The 23,798-nt window shown below is 46.4% G+C and overlaps 1 protein-coding gene across 5 annotated transcripts in view; it reads left to right on the plus strand.

Annotated features, from left to right (window-relative positions):
• Positions 1-23,798, plus strand: part of LOC119978690 (protein tweety homolog 3-like) — a 286,190-nt gene that overhangs the window by 85,413 nt on the left and 176,979 nt on the right. For all 5 annotated transcript variants that reach the window (XM_038820488.1, XM_038820484.1, XM_038820483.1 and 2 more), the window contains exon 2: positions 12,084-12,250. In XM_038820488.1, the coding sequence (XP_038676416.1) occupies positions 12,084-12,250 (167 nt within the window). The remainder of the gene's footprint in view (positions 1-12,083; positions 12,251-23,798) is intronic.

A 23,798-nucleotide genomic window follows, 5' to 3' on the forward strand; every position in this document is an offset into this window, starting at 1 on the left:
TGCCGACCGCCACTCCAGCAAAATTCGTCGCCGTGCAATCAGAGAGGCGAAGGCCAAGACATTGGCCTTTCTCCTCTCCATGAGCTCTGGCTTCTCTGAAACCCAAAGGGTCCAGGTCCACTCCCTCCTCCACTATCCTGGCTAAGACTGTGAACACTCCCGCCAAGAATCTTCCCAATTTTTCACAACACCAAAACATGTGCGCATGATTCGCTGGCCCCTGCCCACACCTCTCACACTCATCTGCTACCCCCTGAAAGAACCCACTCATTCTCGCCTGAGTCATATGCACCCTGTGCACCACCTTAAACTGTATCAGGCTCATCCTTGCACAAGAGGAGGTCCCGTTTACCCTTCGCAGTGCCTCAGTCCATACTCCCCAATTGATCTCCATTCCCAACTCCGCTTTCCATTTCTCCTTGATCTTTACCACCTGCTTGCCTCCCTGCTCCCCCCAGCCACTTATATATATCCCCAATTCTTCCCTCCCCTTCCACATCCGTGAGCAGCAGGGGGTATCCCGGCAATCTAGGGAACCCCTTCCAGACCTTTCGTGCAAAGTCCCTAACCTGTAGATACCTGAACTCACTACCCCTCAACATCTCTACCCTCTCCCTCAGCTCCTCCAGACTGGCGAACCCTTCTTCCAAATACAAATCCCTCACCTTGACCAGCCCCACTTCCCTCCCCCTCCACCTGTATACACTATCCATCTCCCCCCCGGATCAAACCCATGATTCTCGCACAGCAGCGTTAGCACCGACATCCCTTCCACCCTAAAATGCCTCCTCAGCTGATTCCATATCTTCACCGTGCACTTCATCACTGGGCTCCCTGAATACCTACTCGGAGCCATTGACAATGCTGCCATCACCATAGCCCTCAAAGTAGACCCCTCACAAGATTCCTCTCCATCCGAACCTACTCTACCCTTTCTCCTTCCCACCACTGCCGCATCTTGTCCACATTCGCCACCCAGTAATAATGAAGCAAGTTTGGCAATGCCAACCACCCGTGCTGCCTCTGCCTATGTAGCAGGGTCCTCTCCACTCTCGGCACCTTCTCCGCCCATACAAAGTCAGAGATGATTGTGTCCACTTTCTGAAAAAAGGCCTTTGGTATAAAGATCGGGTGAGCCTGAAAGATAAACAAGAACCTCGGCAGAATATTCATTTTCACCTCTAAAAACCCTCCCCACCAACATTACGTGCAGTGTATCCCACCTCTTAAGATCCTCGCTGGCCTCCTCCACCAGCTTTGTGAAGTTCCATTTATGGAGCCCCGTCCATTCCCTTGCTACCTGAATCCCCAAGTACTTAAACCTATCCCTCGCTACCGTAAATGGCAACCCCCCCAAATTAGCCCGCTGTCCCAGTTCATTCACCGGGAATACCTCGCTTTTCTCTACATTCAGCTTGTATCCCGAGAACCCTCCAAACCTCCCCAACAGGCCCATAATCCTTACCATACTCTCCAACGGATCCGAAACATACAGTAAGAGGTCATCGGCATACAGCGACACCCGATGCTCCCTCTGTCCCCTCATTATCCCCTGCCACATTGCTGACCCCATGAGAGCCATCGCCAATGGCTCTATGGCCAGCGCAAACAGCAGCGGCGACAGCGGGCACCCCTGCCTCGTACCCCTGCGTAGTTAAAGCTTCGTGAGCTCATGTCATTCGTCCTCACCCTTGCTCTTGGCGCTACATACAGCAACCGCACCCATGCCACAAATCTCGGCCCAAACCCAGACCTTCCCACAAAGCTTCGAACAAGTATCGCCACTACACCCAATCAAATGCTTTCTCCATGTCCATGGACACCACCACCTCCCGTACCAGAGCTCTCGACGGATTCATTACGACATTCAACAGCCGTCTTATATTACTCGCGAGCTGCCTGCCCTTCACGAAGCCTGTTTGATCTTCTGCAACCACCCCCGGGACACAATCCTCCATCCTCCCCGCCAACAACTTAGCGAATACTTTCATATCCATGTTCAATTGTGATATGGGTCTATACGACCCACATTCCACTGGATCATTCCCTTTTTTTGGGATTAGTGTGATTACTGCCTGCTTCATCGTCTCCGGCAACTCCCCCTTTCCAGTGCTTCATTAAACGCCCCTGACAGATGTGGTGCCAGATCCGCTGCAAATTCCTTATAAAATTCGACCGGGTACCCATCCGGACCAGGGGCCTTCCCCGACTTCATACCCCTGAGACTATCCAGCACCTTCCTCAGCCCCAGGGGCTCCTCCAATGCCTGCCTCTTTGCTTCCTCTACCTGGGGAAATTCCAGCTTGTCCAGAAACCACGCCATGTCCCCCTCCTCACCCCCGTGTCTGCCTCATAAAGTCCCTGGTAATATCTTCCCAGGCTCTGACACCACATCCCCAGCCCCAGTTCGGATCTTCAATATTTCCCTAGACGCAGCTTGCCTGCGCAGCTGGTGTACCAGCATGCGGCTCGCCAATTGTACCCCTCTTGCCCTACGCAGTTGCCCTACCGCCCTCCCCGTTGTCAGCCTGTCAAATTGCCCCTGCAATTTTTTCCTCCTCTCCAATTCCTCCACGGTGGGCACCCTCGAATAGTCCCTGTCCACCTCCACTATCTCGCTCACTAGACGGTCATGTTCCACCCTCCTTTTCTTATTCACACGAACCGTAATTGAGATAATTTCTCCCCAGACCACTGCCTTCAGTGCTTCCCAAAAAGTGCCCGCCGACACCTCCCCATTCTGATGGAACTCCACATAATCCCTAATCGCCGCCCGCACCTTATCACAAAAACCTTCATCCGCCAACAACCACGAGTCAAACCTCCCCTGGCCTCTGCTCTCGTCCCGTACTGAACCGAATATCCAGCCAGTGGGGTGCATGGTCTGAGATAACTATCCCCGCACACTGTGCCCCCTCCACCCCAACCAAAACCTCCCGACTCACTACCAAGTAATCAATCCTCGAGTACACCGTATAGACGTGTGAAAGAAGGAATACTCCCTTCCCTCTGGGTTCTGAAAGCGCCATAGATCCACCATACCCATGCTCTCCATAAATCCCCCCAGCTCCCTTGCCATTCGTACCCTACCCATTGACCTGGGGCTCGATCTATCCACCCTCGGCTCCAGGACACAGTTAAAATCTCCTCCCATGATCAACTGATACGTGGCCAAATCTGGATTGCTGCCAGCAACCCCCTCATAAAACCCACATCATCCCAATTTGGGGCATACACATTTACCAACACTACTGGTGCCCCTTCCAATACCCCACTCATAATCACATATCTCCCACCTGGATCCCTCACCTCCTTTGCAATCATGAATCCCAGTTTTTTACTCATTAAAATCGCCACACCCCTCGATTTCAAATCAAACCCAGAGTCAAAAACCTGCTCGACCCTCCCCTTCCATAACCTAACCTGGTCCTTCATATGGAGGTGTGTCTCCTGCAAAAAGACAACCCCTGTTTTCAATCTCCTGAGGTGCGCAAACACCCGCGACCTTTTAACCGGCCCATTCAGTCCCCGGACATTCCACTTTACCAACCTTACTCCGGAGGCTTACGCCTCCAATCCCCTCTACCGTCCGACATCTTCCCCACATAACTCCTACCCCTTTAATTCCACTCTGTACCTAGCCCATCCCAGATGGTCACTTTCTTCACCCATGACCATGTCATCTCTCACCCCCTGCCGTGTCGCAGAAACCCCCTTCCCCTGCTTTTCCACTCCCCCCCCCCCCCTCCCACCGGCCACCCCTCTTGGCCATCTCCCCCACCACCTCACTTTCACAACCTTCTAGCGTGGCTGCCCCGTCCCAAAGGCACATCCTAATGACCTCCCCCTCCCTCTTTTCCCCCCTCCCACACTCATCAGCTCAATTAAGAAGGCCTCCTGCTGGCCTTGCCCTCCCCCACCCAAACAAGGACTTCTCCTTAACTCCAGGTAGCCTTCCCTGAAAGCAAACAAACAGATGTTAAACACACACAGTCCCATAAAACAGGAGGGGGGATGGGACATCCATCCCCACATAAACTTTTCAGCCCCACAACTCCTTCCAATCTCAGCATTGAACAGAAAAGCGAAACCCACAAAAAAGCGAAAATCCCCCAATTCCTGCACCCACTTCAAACATGCTGCCGACCACTACATAGTGCAAGCATCCCGGTTCCCAAGCATTATCCACTCAGTTCTCCCCCAGTTTATGCTCCTTATTGAAGTCTTCTTCCGCTTCTGCGGTCTCCAAATAATACTCCCGGCCTCCGAATGTCACCCACAATTTCGCCGGGTAGAGCACCCCAAACCTGATCTGCCGCCGATACAGCACCGTCTTGGCCTTGTTGAAACCTGCCCGCCGTTCTTCCAACTCGGCTCCGATGTCCTGATAAATCCCATGTTATTTCCCTCCCAGTCGCAGCTACGCTTCTCCCTGGCCCACAGTAGAATTTTCTCTTTCTCCACAAATTTATGGAGTCTCACGATCACCGCCCGCGGCAGCTCCCCAGCTCTAGGCTTTTGCCTCAGAGACCTATGCGCTCGGTCCACTTCAGGTGCCTTATCCAGCACCCCTTCTGCCACCAGTCCCGCCAGCATCCTCGAGACACACTCATACCTTCCACTCCTTCAGGCAGGCCCACTATTCGCAGGTTCTGCCTTCTCGAGGCATTTTCCTGCTCCTCCACCTTTGCCCTCAATGTTTTACAGAGGTCTCCGAGGAGCCCCACTTCCGCCTCCAGAGCCACCACACGATCGTTGTGGTCCTTCAATCTCGCGAATCTGTGACCCCTGCACCTCCAAACACCTCTCCATCCGCTCCAAAATACTCTTCAGGGGTGCCACAGCTTCTGCAATGGTCTTTGCGTGATCCTCATGCATTTCTTTCCTCTGTTTATGGAATTCCTCCTTGATAAAAGTGATCAGTTCCTGTATCTGGCGCCTCACAGCTTGCCCCTCCCCTGCCTGCTTGCTGGAATAGCCTGTCTGTGAAGCACAAGACTGTTTCAACTTTCCAGCCAAACCTCGCACTGTTTTCTGGCAGGTCCGGTGATCGGAAGACATACCATTCCAGGGGTAAACTACTCCTCTAACATTCACCTACGCCGTTTCATCAAAATTCCACCTGGATCTGGGTAAAGAGAGCCCTTTTCTGTGACTTTGAACAGGAGCAGCCCTTTATGTGACCAATCACTCCATGGTCACAAGCGGAAATTGTGGCTTCTGACTTAGTACCCGTATCTTCTCATAGTAAAATAAAAAAGGGTTGCGGTGGCTTGCCATGTTTCCCTGTGGGATTTGGCCTTTAGGGCACTTAGCACCTGCCAGACCATAATGGTCATTCATTGAATAGCTGTTTGTGGCACTTTTGCTGTGACTTGCACTTGCCACTGAGTTTTCTGACGAAACAAACAGTTGCTACATTTCAAAAAATGTTTAATTGGCTGTGAGATACGGCAGGCAAATATATTAATACTGCATCCACAGTAATTTGCTTTTATATTAATATATTTTCTGTGCATTCTTGATGGCGTAAGTCATTGATTAAAATCACTGCCTGAATTTACATGTAAACACTAGGTATGAACCAGCTGTGTTTTGTTTTCGTGCTCTGATAAAAGCAGCTATAATATGAGTCAACACTTGATTATTGCTTGCTGGATATTTATTCCTCTGATTATCTCATTCTTGACTTGCCAGCTTCCTGCTTACAGTCAAAGAAAGTATTGCTGTCTGACTGATTTCTCAGCATTACAACACTTTTCTTCTGGTTATATAATTTTCCACTTCAATCAAAATTATTTCTTGCTGCGAATTTCTAATTGAAAGAGTGGTAGCACATTGTGTCCGTCATTTGATTCTAACGATTTTTAAAAAATGTTGCGCTATTTTGGGATGGTTTTAATTTCTAAATCATGGTTCATTCTGTAGCTCCTTCTTCTACAATAGGAAGAAACAGGTACCATCAAATGAATTCGTCCATTATTTGCAAATAGAGTTGTATTGCAGCATTACTTAAGGTAGCAAACTTTCAAACCTTAGGTTGTTTTTGAAGTAGTAGCTTGAAGTATGACAGTATGTTCACTTTAACCATTTAACATCACTGTCTATTTCTTACAGCTGCATTTACAAAAAAACTGATCCACCAGCAGCTTCTATTGTGGATATGAAATGAGGACATGATTTACCCATTGCACACTTTGACATTCCCAAACTGCATTTATTTAAGTGCTATAGTTAAGAGTAGGGGGGATTTAAACTAGTATGGCAGGGGGGTGGGAACCAGAGCGTTAGCTTAGAAGGTGTCATAACCGAAGGGGAAATAAGAGAACAAAAATAACAGAACATCACCCTCGGGCAGAGCAAAAAAGAGACCAGTGTGAGAAGGGAGGTGGTCAATGCAGGACTGAGGGTATTTGTACCTTAATGCGCGCAGTCTACGGAACATGGTAAATGAGCTTGTTGGCACATTGAAATTGGCCAGTACGATGTTGTGGGCATCACAGAGACGTGCCTGCAAAGGGATCAGGGCTGGGATCTAAATATACACAAGACAGGACAGGCAGATGGGCAAAGAGGGTGGGGTTGCATTGTTAGTAAGGAATGAAGTTAAATCGATAGCAAGGAGCGATATAGAATCAGAAGGCATAGAATCTCTATGGATAGAGTTGAGGAATTGTAAAGGTAAAAAGACCCTGATGGGAGTTATGTACAGGCCCCCTAGCAGTAGTCAGGATGTAGGGCAAAAAATAGATCAGGAGATAGAGAAAGCATGTAAAAATGGTAATATCACAATAATCATGGGCGACTTCAACATGCACGTGGACTGGGAAAATCAGGTTGGTAGTGGATCCCAAGGAAAGGAATTTGTGGAATGTTTAAGAGATGGTTTTTGGAGCAGCTTGTGGTAGAGCCACTGGGGAACAGGCAATTCTGGATTTGGCGATGTGTAATTGGATTGGATTGGATTTGTTTATCGTCACGTGTACCAAGGTACAGTGAAAAGTATTTTTCTGCCAGCAGCTCAACAGATCATTAAGTACATGGGAAGAGAAGGGAATAAAAGAAAATACATAATAGGGTAACACAAGGTATACAATGTAACTACATAAGCACTGGCATCGGATGAAGCATACAGGGTGTAGTGTTAATGAGGTCAGTCAATAAGAGGGTCATTTAGGAGTCTGGTGACAGTGGGAAAGAAACTGTTTTTGAGTCTGTTTGTGCGTGTTCTCAGACTTCTGTATCTCCTGCCCGATGGAAGAAGTTGGAAGAGTGAGTAAGCCGGGTGTGAGGGGTCTTTGATTATGCTGTCCGCTTTCCCCAGGCAGCGGGAGGTGTAGATGGAGTCAATGGATGGGAGGCAGGTTCGTGTGATGGACTGGGTGGTGTTCACGACTCTCCGAAGTTTCTTACGGTCCTGGGGCGAGCACTTGTCATACCAGGCTGTGATGCAGCCCGATAGGATGCTTTCGATGGTGCATCTGTAAAAGTTGGTAAGGGTTAATGTGGACATGCCGAATTTCCTATGGAAGTATAGGCGCTGTTGTGCTTTCTTGGTGGTAACATCGCGTGGGTGGACCAGGACAGATTTTTGGAGATGTGCACCCCTAGGAATTTAAAACTGTTAACCATCTCCACCTCGGCCCTGTTGATGCTGACAGGGGTGTGTCCAGTATTTTGCTTCCTGAAGTCAATGACCAGCTCTTTAGTTTTGCTGGCATTGAGGGAGAGATTGTTGTCGCTGCACCACTCCACTCGGTTCTCTACCTCCCTCCTGTATTCTGACTTGTCGTTATTCGAGATCCAGCCCACTATGGTCGTATCCTCAGCAAACTTGTATATGGAGTTGGAATCAAATTTTGCCACGTAGTCGTGTGCGTACAGGGAGTAGAGTAAGGTGCTAAGTACGCAGCCTAGCGGGGCCCCGGTATTGAGGACTATTGTGGAGGAGGTGTTGTTGTTCATTCTTACTGATTATGGTCTGTGGGTCAGAAAATCGAGGACCCAGTTGCAGAGTGGGGAGCCAAGTCCTAGGTTTTGGAGCTTTGATATGAGCTTGGCTAGGATTATGGTGTTGAAGGCAGAGCTGTCGTCAATAAATAGGAATCTGATGTAGGAGTCCTTGTTGTCGAGATGCTCTGGGCTGAGTGTAGGGCCAGGGAAATGGTGTCTGCTGTGGACCGGTTGCGACGGTATGCGAATTGCAATGGATCAAGGTGTTCTGGGAGTATGGAGGTGATGCGCTTCATGATCAACCCCTCGACTGAAGTCAGGGCCACCGGACAGTAGTCATTGAGGCACGTTGCCTGGTTCTTCTTTGGCACCGGTATGATGGTGGTCTTCTTGAAGTAGGTGGGGACCTCGAAGTGGAGTAGGGACAGGTTAAAGATGTCCAAGAATACCTCTGCCAGCTGGTCCGTGCAGGCTCTTAAGTGCATGACCAGGGATCCCGCCCGGGCCGGTCGCCTTCCGAGGTTCACTTTCAGAGGCAGACTTGATTAGAGATCTTGAGGTGAAGGAACCCTTTGGGAGCAGCGACCACAATATGATAGAATTTACCCTGCAGTTTGAGAGGGAGAAGCTGCAATCAGATGTAGCGGTATTACAATTAAATAAGGGTAACTATAAATACATGAGGGAGGAGCTGGCCAGAATTGATTTGAAAAGGAGACTAGCAGGGAAGACAGTGGAAAAGCAATGGCAGGGGTTTTTGGGGGTTAATCGGGCGGCACAGCAGAAATTCATCCCATGGAGGAGGAAACATGCTAAGGGCAGGACAAGGCATCTATGGCTGACAAGGGAAGACAAGGACAGCATAAAAGGAAAACAAAAAGCATACAACGTGGCAAGGATTAGTGAGAAGCCAGAGGATTGGGAGTCATTGGGAAACCGAGCAGAGGACAACTAAAAAAGCAATAAGGGGAGAGAAGGTGAAATATGAGTGCAAGTTAACTAGTACTATCAAAGAAGATAGGAAGAGTTTCTTTCAATATAAAAGGTAAGGGAGGCAAAAATAAACATTGGACCACTGGAAAACGTGGAGAAGTAATAATAGGAAACAAAGAAATGGCAGACGAACTGAATAGTTACTTTGCATCAGTCTTCATGGTGGAAGACACCAGTGGGATGTCAGAGCTCCAGGAGAATCAGGGGGCAGAGGTGAGTGCAGCAGCCATCACTAAGGAGAAGGTTCTGGGGAAACTGAAAGGTCTGAAGGTGGATAAGTCACCTGGACTGGATGGTCTACACCGCAGGGTCCTAAAAGAGATAGCTGAGGAAATTGTGGAGGCATTGGTGGTGATCTTTCAGGAATCACTGGAGGCAGTCCCAGACGACTGGAAAGTGGCTAATGTAACACCACTGTTTAAGAAGGGAGGGAGGCAGAAGACTGGAAATTATAGACCGGTTAGTCTGACTTCGGTCATTGGTCAGATTTTAGAGTCTGTTATTAAAGATGAGATCGTGAAGTACTTGGAAGTGCATGGTAAAATAGGACTGATTCAGCACGGCTTTGTCAAAGGGAGGTCATTTCTGACAAATATGTTAGAGTTCTTTGAGGAGGTAACAAGGAAGTTAGACAAAAGAGAATGAGTGGACGTGATTTATTTAGATTTCCAGAAAGCCTTTGACAAGGTGCCGCATAGGAGACTGTTAAGTAAGTTAAGAGCCCATAGTGTTCAGGGTAAGATCCTGGCATGGATGGAGGATTGGCTGACTGTCGGAATGTAGAGAGTGGGGATTATAGGGTCTTTTTCAGGATGGCAGCCGGGGATTAGTGGTGTGCCTCAGGGGTCTGTGCTGGGACACAACTTTTTACAATATACATTAATGATCTGGAAGAAGGAACTGAAGGCACTGTTGCTAAGTTTGCAGGTGATGCAAAGATCTGAAGAGGTACAGGTAGTATTGAGGAAGCAAGGTGGGCTGCAGAAGGATTTGGACAGGCTACCAGATTGGGCAATGAAGTGGCAAATGAAATACAATGTGGAAAAGTGTGAGATTATGTACTTTGGAAGGAGGAATTTAGGCATAGTCTATTTTCCCATACCGGGTTCCCCGAACAGGTGCTGGAATGTGGTGACTAGGGGCTTTTCACAGTAACTTCATTGAAGCTTACTTGTGACAATAAGCGATTATGATGATTATTATTATTAATAAATAGGGAAATCAGAAGCACAAAGGAACTTGAGAGTTCTTGTTCACGATTCTCTTAAGGTTAACACGCAGGTTCAGTCGGCAGTTAAGGAGGCAAATGCAATGTTAGCATTCATGTCAGGAGGACAAGATTAGAAGACCTGGGATGTACTTCTGAGGCTGTATAAGGCTCTGATCAGAACCCATTTGGAGTATTGTGAGCAGTTTTGGGCCCCGTATCTAAGGAAGGATGTGCTGGCCTTGGAAAGGGTCCAGAGGGGGTTTGCAAGAATGATCCCTGGAATGAAGAGCTTGTCGTATGAGGAATGGTTGAGTACTCTGGGTCTGTACTCGTTGGAGTTCAGAAGAATGAGGGGGGATCTTGCTGAAACTTACAGGATACTGTGAGGCCTGGATAGAGTGGACGTGGAGAGGATGTTTCCACTTGTAGGAAAATCTAGAACCAGAGGACACAATCTCAGACTAAAGGTACGATCCTTTAAAACAGAGATAACGATGAATTTCTTCAGCCAGAGAGTGGTGAATCTGTGGAACTTTTTACTGCAGAAGGCTGCGGCGGCCAAATCACTGAGTGGATTCGAGACAGAGATAGATAGGTTTTTGATTAATAAGGGGATCGGGGGTTATGGGGAGAAGGCAGGAGAATGGGGATGAGAAAATATCAGCCATGATTGAATGGCAGAGCAGACTTGATGGGCCAAGTGGCCAAATTCTGCTCCTATGTCTTATGGTCTTATGGTGTAAAAGTATGCGTGTTTCCTGGTGGTGAAAGTGGTCAGTAAGTTTCAATTAAGATTTTCTCTTTTTAAAAAAAATGATATAAAATGCTACATTCTGATCGTCGGTTCATGGATATAGTTTAGTTTGTGTGCCCTGAACATGTGAAATTGTTCTTTGATTTTAACATGTAGTAATAAATAAAAATTAAAGATGCTTAAATTTTAAAAAATAAATTTAAATTTCCCAATGTGTTTTTGTTCAATTAATGGGCAATTTAGTCTGGCCAATCCACCTACCCTGCACATCTTTGGGTTGTGGGAGTGAGACCCATGCAGAAATGGGGAGAATGTGCAGATCAAAGATCTTAAGGGCAACACGGTAGCATGGTGGTTAGCATAAATGCTTCACAGCTCCAGGGTCCCAGGTTCGATTCCCGGCTGGGTCACTGTCTGTGCGGAGTCTGCACGTCCTCCCCGTGTGTGCGTGGGTTTCCTCCGGGTGCTCCGGTTTCCTCCCACAGTCCAAAGATGTGCGGGTTAGGTGGATTGGCTATGCTAAATTGCCCGTAGTGTCCTAAAAAGTAAAGGTTGTTGGGGGGGGTTGTTGGGTTACGTGGGTTTGAGTAGGGTGATCATTGTTCGGCACAACATTGAGGGCCGAAGGGCCTGTTCTGTGCTGTACTGTTCTATGTTCTATAAAGGTGCTTAAATACTAACAATTAAGAGCCGTTACTTCTGCTCACCTTATTTACCCTTTTGCAGCACATTTCCTATACTTCTAGTTAACTTGCTATGGTGAATTCAGACTTGATTCTTTGCTCTGCCTGTTTCCGCACAGTAATTGTGGACGCACTTTTTATTTATGTCAATATATTATCCTGAATTGTTCTTAAGCTGGATTTTTTAACGTTGAAATCTATTGATGTAAAAAAAAACCTTTCTATTCTCATGTCAGCATGTCTTCCACCCCTGAAGCACTTCCTGTCCCAAAAAAAAACGCAACCTTTTTACTCTGTGTTGATGTACGGTATATTCACCGCCAGATTGTGCTCACTGATGCATGTAAAATGTCAAATTTCTTCAGGCCTTGGTTAAATGACTAGTTTCTTTTGTGCATCTATTGTGAACGTTTCTGAATTTGAGGGCTACAGGAGTAACTTATTGCATTGAATTGAATCTTAACTTTTTCTCCCCCTCTTTCTCCTACAGTCACTCTTGCTACTGGGTGGAGTTGCTCTGGTCTGCCTTGCCCTCAACCTCCTCTTCATTCTGTTCTATTCCTTTTGGCTGTGTTGTCGGAGGAAGAGTGAAGATCAACCAAATGCAGACTGCTGCTGTACAGCATGGTGCGTCATCATAGCAACACTTGTGTGCAGGTGAGAAAAGCCCATCTTCTACGAGAATAGTGTTTCTCCTGCAGAAATCTTTCTTGGCTATGGTGAAGTTTATTTGTCTTAGTGACGCAGTGAACTCTCACTTGAGAATGTGAGGTGATGCATTTTGGTATGAGGAACACGAAGAGACAATATAAAGTAAGAGGAAAAATGTTTAAGCAGGTGCAGAAACAGAGGGACCTGGTGTACATATGCCTGCATCATTGAAGTGGAGATGCCTGCGTTGGACTGGGGTGGGCACAGTAAGAAGTCTTACAACACCAGGTTAAAGTCCAACAGGTTGGTTTCGAATCACTAGCTTTCAGAGTGCAGCTCCTTCATCTCCTGAATCATTGAAGGCAGCAGGAGAGGTTGATTGAGCAGTTAATAAAGCATACAGTATCTTGGGTTTTATTAACGAGAGCAAGGAGGTTATGCTGACCGTCTACAAGACACTAGTTAGATCTCAGCTGGAGTATTGTGTACGGTTCTGAGTGCCACACTATAGGCAGGGTGTGAAGGCATTGCAGCTAGTGCAGAAGAGGTTTACAAGAATGGTTCCACGGATTAGAAACTTCAGTTAAATGAGGATAAATTGGAGAAGTTGGGACAGTTCTTGGAGAGAAGAAGGTTAAGAGGAGATTTGATAGAGATGTTTAAAATCATAATGGAGCTCGACAAGGTAGTAAGGGTGAAACTGTTCCCCCTCTTAAATGGATCGATAACGAGAGCGTACAGATTTAAAGTGATTTGTAAAAGACGCAAATATGATGCAAGAAGAAACTTTTTCACACGAGTGGCTCAAGTCTGGAATGCACTGCCTGGAAGTAAGGTGGAGGCAGGTTCAATTGAGGCATTCAAGAGGGGATTAGATGATTATTTGAATAGAAACAATGTGCAGGGGTACAGGATAAAAGGAAGGGGGATAGCAGTAAGTCATGATGCTCGTTTTGGAGAGTTGGTTCCGACATGGTGGGCCAAATGGCCTCCTTCTGCGCTGTTACAATTCTGTGATTGAGCAGTGTTGGGTTTTTCTGTTCTGCTATGTTATGGTTCAGCTTCAGATCATACCTGTTTTTTCTGCATAGCAATTCCTGCTGGATCCATATTGAGGGAACAACCAAACAGTCCTATGTCCTTTCACAAGGATGGAGATAAATATTTCTGAATCACTGGTGTACACCTCTTCATATGCAGTTAAGGAAGAGTATTTTCAGAGGCTATGAAACAGATCACCTTCCCTGCCTCGTCGTAAATTGTAGTGTGAAAAAATTAAAATGTACCAGAAAAGGGATTACACTTGGGGCTTGCCAAATGCAATGGAACTAAAGTAAAATCACCATCGTCCCAGATGACCATAGGCTGATTTCTTATTTGAGGGGAAGAGCTGATTGCTGGTGATTTAACATGAGGGTCACCACACCTCGAGCGAGGGGAGGGGCAAGGGTGAGAAGGCGGGTCCTTCAAGAATAACCTCAGCCGGTACAGGAATTGCATCACGAACCAGGGTTTAATTGCTGTACCGGCTAACATTATCCATGAAGGCCCCATCTTCCTCTTGTCTGAGATGTGGTGATCCTTGGGTTAAATCACCACCAGCCAGCTCTCCCCCCTCAAAAGAAAAAAGCAGCCTATGGTAATCTGGGACTATGGTGACTTTAATTTACCGTATTGCTGCCCTAAATAATATGCTAGGATTGACAGATTAATTTACTACCTCGTGGAATCATTGTGTATAATTGTACTTACTGTGGTTACACAGCAGAATCCTGTACTCAAAAGAGACACCACTGAAATGCTGTGGGTGCGATTCAGTGGCCACACTGCGCTGGAAAAGCAGCTTGCCATGGCTCGGTATGGCTGATAAAAGCTGTGAGACCCCGCTCCTGGGATCTACCTGGCTCACAATGCCTCGTGAGATCCAACGCCATCTCACGAGACCTTGCGATATAAATCACTTTTTGGTAAATCTGCATATTAGAGCAAGGCAGTTATTCTCACTATATTGTGCAGATTTCAGAGGTACCTGAGGCTTTGGAATTCATTCCCTTCACCTCGGAGACCTTGGACGAGTGCTGTTCTGCACCAATCCTCACAAATGGGGATCAAATGGAACTCATGGGGGTCACCCAGGGGATCGGAGGCCCGCAGCTGCATGCCCTTTGGGCAGGGTGATGCCTTGGCGCTCTGGCAGTGCCACCTGGGTGTCATCCTGGCACTGCCAAGGTGCCCATGAAATTTCAGAGAGTCGTGGACACAGCTCAGTCCATCCCTCGAATCTGCCTCCCATCCATTGACTCCATCTACACCTCCCGCTGCCTGGGGAAAGCTGGCAGCATAATCAAAGACCCCTCCCACCTGGCTTACTCACTCTTCCAACTCCTTCCATCAGGCAGGAGATATAAAAGTCTGAGAACACGTACGAACAGACTCAAAAACAGCTTCTTCCCCGTTTTTACCAGACTCCTAAACGACCCTCTTATGGACTGACCTGATTAATACTACACTCCTGTTTGTTTCACTCGATGCCGGTGTCTATGTATTTTCTTTTAATTTAATTTAATTTTCACGTACTACATGATCTGTTTGAGCTGCTTGCAGAAAAATGCTTCTCACTGTACCTCAGTACACGTGACAATAAACAAATCCATGGTGCATTCGGGCTGTGGGGAGAGAGGCCAGGATCGCTTTGGAGGCCATTCGCTAGGCTGGGGAGTTCAGGCGAGCGGAGCTCCCCAATGTACAAGCCGGGGTTATATGTGGCCTTGGCCGCGCGTTCCCGATTCAGGCCCCTTATACAACGCGAGTCGCGTTGAATAGCCATGTGTTTCCAAACACTGCGAGCGCTGGGAAATGCGTGGCTAAATGCGCTTGCTATGGGATTTTGTTCCTATTTAGTTGAATCGAGCCCTATGTCTTAAAATGTTGCATTCATCCAACCCTCGTCTGTTTATCCTAAAATTATTTTTCCCTAATCTGTCTTCAGACATCTAGGCCCTTAGTTTGTGAGTTTCTTCCCTCTATCTACCCACCTCCTCTACCTCACGATAATCCTTGAAATCCATCTTTTCTCATGTTTCTTCTTTTTAGCTTAATGTTGGTTTTTGCCCAACCGTGGGACTTTTGTTTTCTTTATTAAGCATGCTATCTATGCAAGCTTTTGTGGATTTAATTTTCTGAGGCATTGAGGTTCAGTATGATTTGTAAATATAGGGCGGAATTCTCTGATAATGGGGCTATGTCCCGATGCCCGCGAAAAAACGGGCACGAAGACTGTGGACTTTTTTCGAGAAAGTGATTCTCCGTTTTGAAGGGGGCTGGAAGGGCCCTGGAGTCGTCCACGCAGCTCCGGCTGCCGATACGGGGCCCTGCACTTCAGGCTGTGGCGGCAGCCCCGTGCAACATGGCGGACCCACACAGCGGACCAGCCCCGACAATATACCCCCCCCCAACAATATCTGTGTCCGCAGCCGCCACTGTGAGTGCCCACCGGGTGGAACCATGAGTGAACCATGCTGGTGGGAACTCGGCCAGTTGTCGGTGGAGAGTCACGGGAAGGCATCGTACCCGATCGCGGATCTGACGCTCCATTCTCTGCCCCCGCTCCGAGCGTGATTGTGGTGCGGAGGCTCGGAGAATCCTGGCCATGGTTTTTCCTTGGCCTCCTGACTTCCTCCTCTTGTTAAATCTTGTGAATTTCACAGCCCATTTCTTCCCAATATTCCCTAAATACAGAAAGGGAAATTCGCAGGTAAGACTTTACAGTCCATCGTTCGAATGATAAACATTGATTTTCTGATTGGCTCAATCTAGAATAAAAGGCTAAAATATCACTGGTAGAGGGTGGCATGGTGGCTCATTGGTTAGCACTGCTGCCTCACGGCACCGGGTTTGATCCCGGGGCACTGCCCATGTGGAGCTTGTGCATTCTCCCCTTGTCTGTGTGGGTCTCCCCTTCACACCCCAAGTTGTACAGGGTAAGTGGATTGGCCACACTAAATTGACCCTTAATTGGAAAAATTCATAAAATCAAATATCACTGGTTGAAACATTTCGGTCCATAATGCTGCTTATACTTAGCCTGAATTTATTTTCTGTTAAATAAAATCTTGTGCTGGAACAACTGTATTTTGGAATGCTCACGAATTTATAACCATGGTGCTTGGCAGTTGCGTGGTTTCCCATTCTTTCAGGTGGATGAAGTTAGCTGACCAGGTCCTGCTTTCCACGCTAACCCATCTGCCTGTGACCCAACTCTCTCCCCACCCTTATCTCCCCACTTAACCGCAAGGAAGGCGGGTAGGGCCATTAGGAAGAGTCACTGCACAGCTTTAGTAGCACCTAATGGGCTACTGTTAAGAACCCTGCTGTTGTTAGATGCGTGGGTATCCTAAACCCAAGAAGGATAACTTGGAATGTCGGTTCTTAATTGTTTAGTTTTCAGTATGGTATAATGTGAGGACAGATATGCAAACCACTGAGCAAAGGTCAAGTCTTGTTGTAATCATTCAAATAAAATACTGTTTATTAGCTTGTAAAAACACACACCAAGAAAGGCCACAATATAAAAATAAAAGTCTACAGTAAGTGTTTGAGCTAAATCGAGCAAATAATTACCACCCATGAGTTGAATCTTAGATTTGGGAAGCCTTCCTTCTGATGCAGCGTAGGCTTTGAGATTTTCAAAAGCAGCTTCGAGCATAGAATACTGATTTCTGGGACAAATTATGTTTCCAGCTGGTTATGATCGTAACTGCTCACTAGCTGCTTCTCCTGATGTACAGAGCTAACCCTGCTACTGATATGCCATATTTCTCTTCTGATCTCATTCTATCTCAGCAACTCTCCTTAAAAGCAATGCTTTTAGCACGCAAATGTCACATTTATTCATATGTCTCCACTTTGAACCAATTTCTTCTGTAGTTCAAACAGGTACAATTCTACACTCTGTTGTCCTGCACTTCACTTAAGTAAATATCTGTTTATCCTGCTACTAAGCTAATTCGCATATCAAAACCTTCCAGGAGGCTGCACTGTTATCAATTCCCTTTCATCCAATTTTTCAAACTTTATTTGCTGCAGTGCCAGGATGGCGTGGGGTGAGCAGTGAACAGTCTGCTATCAGCCATGTTTTTTCACCATTAATGACTTTACTTTTGTTCCTCGCCTCGCACTTTTGGTGGTAAAGAGAAATGTGAAGCAACATTTGATACCTCAGCAAAAAAAAAACTACGTTATAATTGGTGTTTTCCTATATTTATGGATACAGAGCAAGAACATCAATTTCTACTATTTAAATTATGAAACTCAAAAAGGTCTTTGACTAAACACTGCTGATTCTGTTTTACAATTAAGTATATATTTTGTACATATGACTGCTGCATATACATTCTCTTCAAATAACTTTACAGGAACTGATGGTCTTCCTTTATGACTGTTACTTAGCTTTGTTGTTAAATATTTTATACATGATGTTTATGACTAAATGGTGAAGGTTCCTTTGCTGTTCACTGTCACCATTCTATTATTCTATGATTTCTGGCCTGGATTGAAAACCTTGTTGTGGATGACAGTCCAGCATCCAGATAACATGGGCTGGATTCTCCGTTTCTGAGGCTAAGTGCCGGCGCAAATGGAGAATCCGCAGGAGGCTCATGACAGGAAAATCGACACGAACCCCTCTCCGATTTGGTACCGGTGAGGGGCTAGCACCGGCGTTACGTGAAACTCCCCCGGATCGTGCCAAAAATGGCTGGTGAGTGGGCAGCACGGTGACACAGTGGTTCGCATTGCTGCGTATGGTGCTGAGGACCCAGGTTCGAATCCCGGCCCTGGGTCACTGTCCGTGTGGAGTTTTGCACATTCTCACCGTGTCTGCGTGGGTTTCGGCCCCACAACCCAAAGATGTGCAGGTTAGGTGAATTGGCCACGCTAAATTGCCCCTTAATTGGAAAAAATAATTGGGTACACTAAATATTTAAAAAAAATGGCTGGTGAGTGGACAGGTCCTGGGCCGTGCATGCGCAGGGCTGCCGACCTGCACCGGTCACGCCGTAAAACATGGCGTCGGCCGTGCTCAAACTCTAACCCACCAACCACGACCCCACAGCCCGTCTCCTGCCCATCTCCCACCAGTCCTCCTATCCCCAGCAGAAGGCCACCCCGGCCAGCGGCGCTGGACACTGTTCGCAGCCAGCACGCCGGGTTCCCAACCGCTGGGACCACACGTGGCCTGAGCCGTCGGGAACTCAGCCCATGGGGGGCAGTGCATCACGGATCAGCCGGCTAATGACGGGCCAACAGTGTTGAAATTGCGTGCGGCACAATGACGCCGGTTTGGAGGATGCGGAGCATTGCGGACCGGTGTCAAAACCGGCGCCAGCCCCGATTCCGGTGTTGGAATCTATTCTCCCCTCGATCGCCGATCACGATTTCAGGGTCGGGCTATGGAGAATCCAGCCCCATATCTTTGGCTGCTGTTTTACAGGATGGACAGTGGTATTATGTTGATCTGATCCTTATTATACGTGTATTAAAGTATTGCATCGTATAATACTAGAGCTGTGGTTTAAGAATTGGAGTATGTTTCTGCTGCTTAATCATTCTACTGGTCTTCACCAACGTTTGAACTGTTGTGTGTAGAAGGGAACGTACATGAGTTGCTGGCATTTAGTCAGATCCTGTGACCAGAATTTTAGTGTAAATATTTGGCCCCTTCATTTATGGTAGTTGTGGTATAAAACAAATTAAATGGAAAGAGCTATTGTGGTTTAAAAGTGTCCACTTTAGCCTTTCAAGACATCTTCATCTAATATCCAGCTGTCTTATAAATCCATGAGTGCTTTCTCTCAATATGATGCGCAATGTGTGTATTTATTCAGAGACAGCTGTGCCAAGCATCTAAACTGGTCTAATCTCCATAGTCTCAATTAAACAGCATGTGCAATATTTGGAAGCTTATTAGAAACCATTATTGTGATTCAAGAGATGTGTTTAATTTCTGGAGATGGTGGCAGAGAGCCGCGAGGCTTAAAGGCAGTACAAAATAGAGGCACAAGACTGGTAACCCCTCTGGAAGGACTGACTGATTGGATAAACTTGGGCTTTTCAGCCTTGTTATCAGGAATTTGACAAGGAATTCATAGAGTTAAGCTGATAGTAAACATAAAAAAGTAAACTGGGACATGAGTTTAAACTAATGGGCCAAATGTCTCTGTCACCTCCACTAATTTTGCTGGTTAATCTATGACCGTAGGACAAGAGGTCTGAAACTACAGTCTGAACCCATAACATTCATAATGAATGCCAGCAGGTTTTTAACACAGTATTACAGCACCCGGACTAGATCCCAATTTACTTTAGGAAACTGGACGATACCTCAACAATTTTTCAATTTAGTAAACTGTGAGGAAAAGATACTTTGCTCTTGGAGTGATTCCACTAACAACTAGGGATATTTTATATTCTAACAAACTTTATTATCAATACATGACTAACTTTATTAAAATCCAAGAATAAAAACAACCATTCAATTAACAGTTAAACAGTTCTTGCAAAAAAAATTAAGGTCTTTGAGCTTACTTTACTGTCTACTTCTAAACTTTCAATTAAGCAAATTCCACACACAGGTCAAATGCCACTTATTAATAAAGTTAACACTGAGTGGCTTATAGATATATTTACATGAACAGGATGGGAATAGAGAGATACGGACCCAGGGAGTGCAGAAGGTTTTAGTTTAGACAGGCATCATGATCGGCACAGGCTTGGAAGGCCGAAGTGCCTGTTCCTGTGCTGTACTGTTCTTTGTTTTTTAGATTTACGCCCAAAGTCCTTGGGAAGAGAAGCTTTCAGATGTCAGTCTGAGAAACACACCGCATTTCCTCAGAAACCAGAGCACAACTCTAAGAATGAAACTAAAAACAGCAGACACGCGGCAGTGTTGAAAACGAAACTCAAAACCAGACCCTGACCCACCCATGAGTGACAACATCACAGCCTGCCTAGCTGACTGAATAATAATCGTTATTGCCACAAGTAGGCTTACATTAACACTACAGTGAAGTTACTGTGAAAGATCCCTATTCTCCACACTCCGGCGCCCGTTTGGGGACACAATCTTTTGACCAACCTGATTTGCCTTCTGTTTGGTTGAAAGAAAAGTCCCTTGAACTTCAAAAGCCATTAATCCTGTTACTAGTGTTATCAAATTTCCCCAAGTGTCATTCTCCTAGCTAGTTATAAGCCAAATGTTAAACTGCTGCATGCAGCTTACTGACTGCTTGAAAGATTAGTTTTTGTCAGGTCTTGGGTGATTTTCAGGAGCTTTATGTTTAACTTGCAACCAGTTGTGAGAGACGTGTATTTAGGGAACTCAGCAACATAAGAACACAATGGCCAGGATTTTCTGGTTCCTCCATGGAATGGGACTGGAAATTCCTGCCGAAAGACAATGGAATTTTTGTTGCTTTGCCAAATTTTCATTGATATGCAGCTATGCAAACACAATTATCTGTATATGTAAGAATGCCTTTCAGTCTTTGCTTTGTTGCTCATTCTGGGTGAGTGTGCTTAACACTCAATTTGGCTCTGTTTCTTTACTTAGCTCTGGAGTCGCCAGGTATCGTTAAGATACCGCCACAAGTTTCAAGGTGAAGTTCAAAGCAATAAAACCGTACACCAATTAGTAAGTTCAAACAACTGAGTTTATTATAATACAATTATAAAACTACCCATGCACACGCTAAAAGGATTAAACTGTTCCTACCGCTAAATAAAGTAATACTTATCTCGAAGGAACTGCCGGATCAGGGAACAAGGCCTCTTGCTCTGCTCTGGTCTGCAGACTTCAGGTTGGTATAGGTTAAAAGGGGTCAGGAGTGTCTATCTCTGGTAGCGATCGTTGCGAGACACTTGCTTGCTGGCGGCTGCTGTCCCCAAACCTCACCTCTCTCTCTCTCTCGTTCAAGGTCTTCTTGGCAAAAGCTGGTCGAGGTGCTGGTCCACAAGGGAGGGCTGGTCAAGGAGAGAGGAGGACTGGACAAGAAGAACGAACTAAGTGTGGGACCTGTCTTTTATAGGTCCCAGGGATCCGCGCACCTTTGGGCGGACTCCTTTACCTGCTTGGAATCAATTGGGTCTCTTCCCAATCCCCCCAATACTGAGGCTGTTCCTTGGCTACTGGGCGGGCTTTCAGGTTCTTTGTCTTCGAACCCCGCTGGTGCCGGGGTGTCTGGTATCCTATACAATGTTGCAGTTACTTCCCCATTTGTGTCCATTGTCTCTAGGATCGTTCCATTAATATGCTAACTATCCCGAAGATTGCCTCATTAGTATGCGGAATGTTCGTTTCGGTGCTGTCTGCTCTCTTAGCAGACAGAATCCACATTTGCTAGGTGCAGCCTGCTGGTGCTGCAAACATTGTCCATTTTGACCTGTATGCTTTGCGTTCCTCCATTTTTGTATTTAGGGAATGGCCAACTTCGGTGGCTACAGCTACAAACTCCATTTTTTTTTGTTCAAATCTTTTTATTGGCATTTTCAAAAATTATAAATAATTATGCACATTGCTGGCTGCAAACTCCATTTTTGGGCGACCATTTCCATCCTTCTCCCTAATGACAGGACTGAGATTAAACTAATTTGTTCGAACTTCGGTGTCATATTTAACCCCAAGACGAGGTTCTGACCATATATTTGTGCTATCACCAAGACCACCCATTTTCCAATTTAACATCACCAGACTTCACTGCTGTCTCAGCTGGTTGCTACTGAAATCCTCATTCATGCCATTGTTACCTTGAGACTTGATTATTCCTGCCAGGTCTCCCACGTTGAACCCTCTGTAAACATGAGATCATCCAAACTCTAATATCTATGCCTTAACTAGCACCAAGTCCAGTTCTTCTATTACCCCGCTGCTGGCTAAGCTACATTCGTTCCTGATCAGGCACTGTCTTGATTTTAAAAATCTCACCTTTGTTTCCAAATTTTTTGATGGTTTCGCCTTTCCCTGACACTCTAAACTCCGTCAGCCTACAACTCGCTGAGATATCAGCACTCATCTAATTCTGGAGTCTTGAGAATCATCAGTTTTAATCGCTCCACCACTGGTGAGCAGCCGGATATGGGGCGACTCGACCAGAGGCTAGCCAGGCAGCAGGGCTGACAGTCAGAAGGATGGGCTGGGCTGGGCAGCAACCGGCCAGGCGAACACGTGGTCGTCGAGGCTTGAGGCCCGGACAGGCGAGCGAGAGGTGAGCAGTGCAGCAGTTGGGAGGTGCAAGGAAGGTGTGGCAAACACTGGTGTTGTGTCTCAAGGAATTGGGGAGCAGCAGCCAATGAGAGCGGGGTGACTCGACCAGTCAGCGGCCAACCAGGCAGGACTGAGAGTGAGAGGGCTGGACATCAACCAACATCTTGGTATTATTTTTGCATGTTGAACATATTGCCTTTTTTGGTGTCAGTCATTTCTCTCTTTGATCGATTTTGGTGGCTTTTATGAAACCCGGCGTACCTTGACCATCCATCGGCATCATTGCTTTCCCCAAAATTATTGCCAGCAGCTAGTTACTGGCTAGCCAGCAGGTTTGTGATGTAGAGCAAGTGCAGTAGCGCGGGTTCAATTCCAGTACTGGCTGAGGTTACCTTTATGCAGAGTATTTGCAAAAGTATGATTCTTGCCAAAAAAAAATGACATTGTCTCGTATGCTGGGTTGTCCTATGTGCCATGATCTGCAGCACTTTTTTTAAACCTGCCAAAAGCAGGTACAAAGGTGCAGTGGTTTCTGGATGTATGTCAACATATAAAAGTGCACGTGTTATACCCCTTGGTGGTAAAACTTTCACCCCCCTCCACTTTGTATTCCAGATTTGAGTAACACCACCTGTGTTATCTTGTTGATGCCTTTGTATTTACTGAGGTACATTATAGCTATTTATGCAGTGGTTAGTTTAACGAGCTTGAAAAGAGGAACAGAATACATAGACGGAGAGGAATGTTTCATTTACATAGGACCACTTTTGGAATGCTGTGTGGAAAATGATTACTGAAGCACTGGAGCTGGAGCACATTTTACAAGAATGTTACTTGGAATTGCAACTTTGTAATCTTTGGAAAAGATAGAGCAGGCAGGGATTTTCTTTCTGTGAAAGAGAACTGACCAGCATCCAATTCCTGTGTTCAGCCCTTTCAGAGAATTTAGCGGTTTACACTGTGGTGGCACAGTGGTTTACAGTCGGGAGGGAGTTGCTCTGGGAGTCCTGAACATCGACTCTGGACCCCATGAAGCCTCATAGCTTCAGGTTAAACATAGGCAAGGAAATCTGCTGATTACCACGTATTGGGCACCACCAGCTGATGAATCAGTACTCCTCCATGTTGAACACTACGTGGAGGAAGCACAGAGAGTGGCAAGGGCTCAGAAAATGCTCTGGGTCGGGGACTTCAGTGTCCATCACCAAGGTGTGGTGATATGCATCACTGTAGATATACAAGGGGTTAACGTAAGTACACGTAGACTAGCTAGACACTAGAGGGACCACCAGAGAC

This window comes from Scyliorhinus canicula, chromosome 15, assembly GCF_902713615.1.
Source record: "Scyliorhinus canicula chromosome 15, sScyCan1.1, whole genome shotgun sequence".
NCBI lineage: Eukaryota > Metazoa > Chordata > Chondrichthyes > Carcharhiniformes > Scyliorhinidae > Scyliorhinus > Scyliorhinus canicula.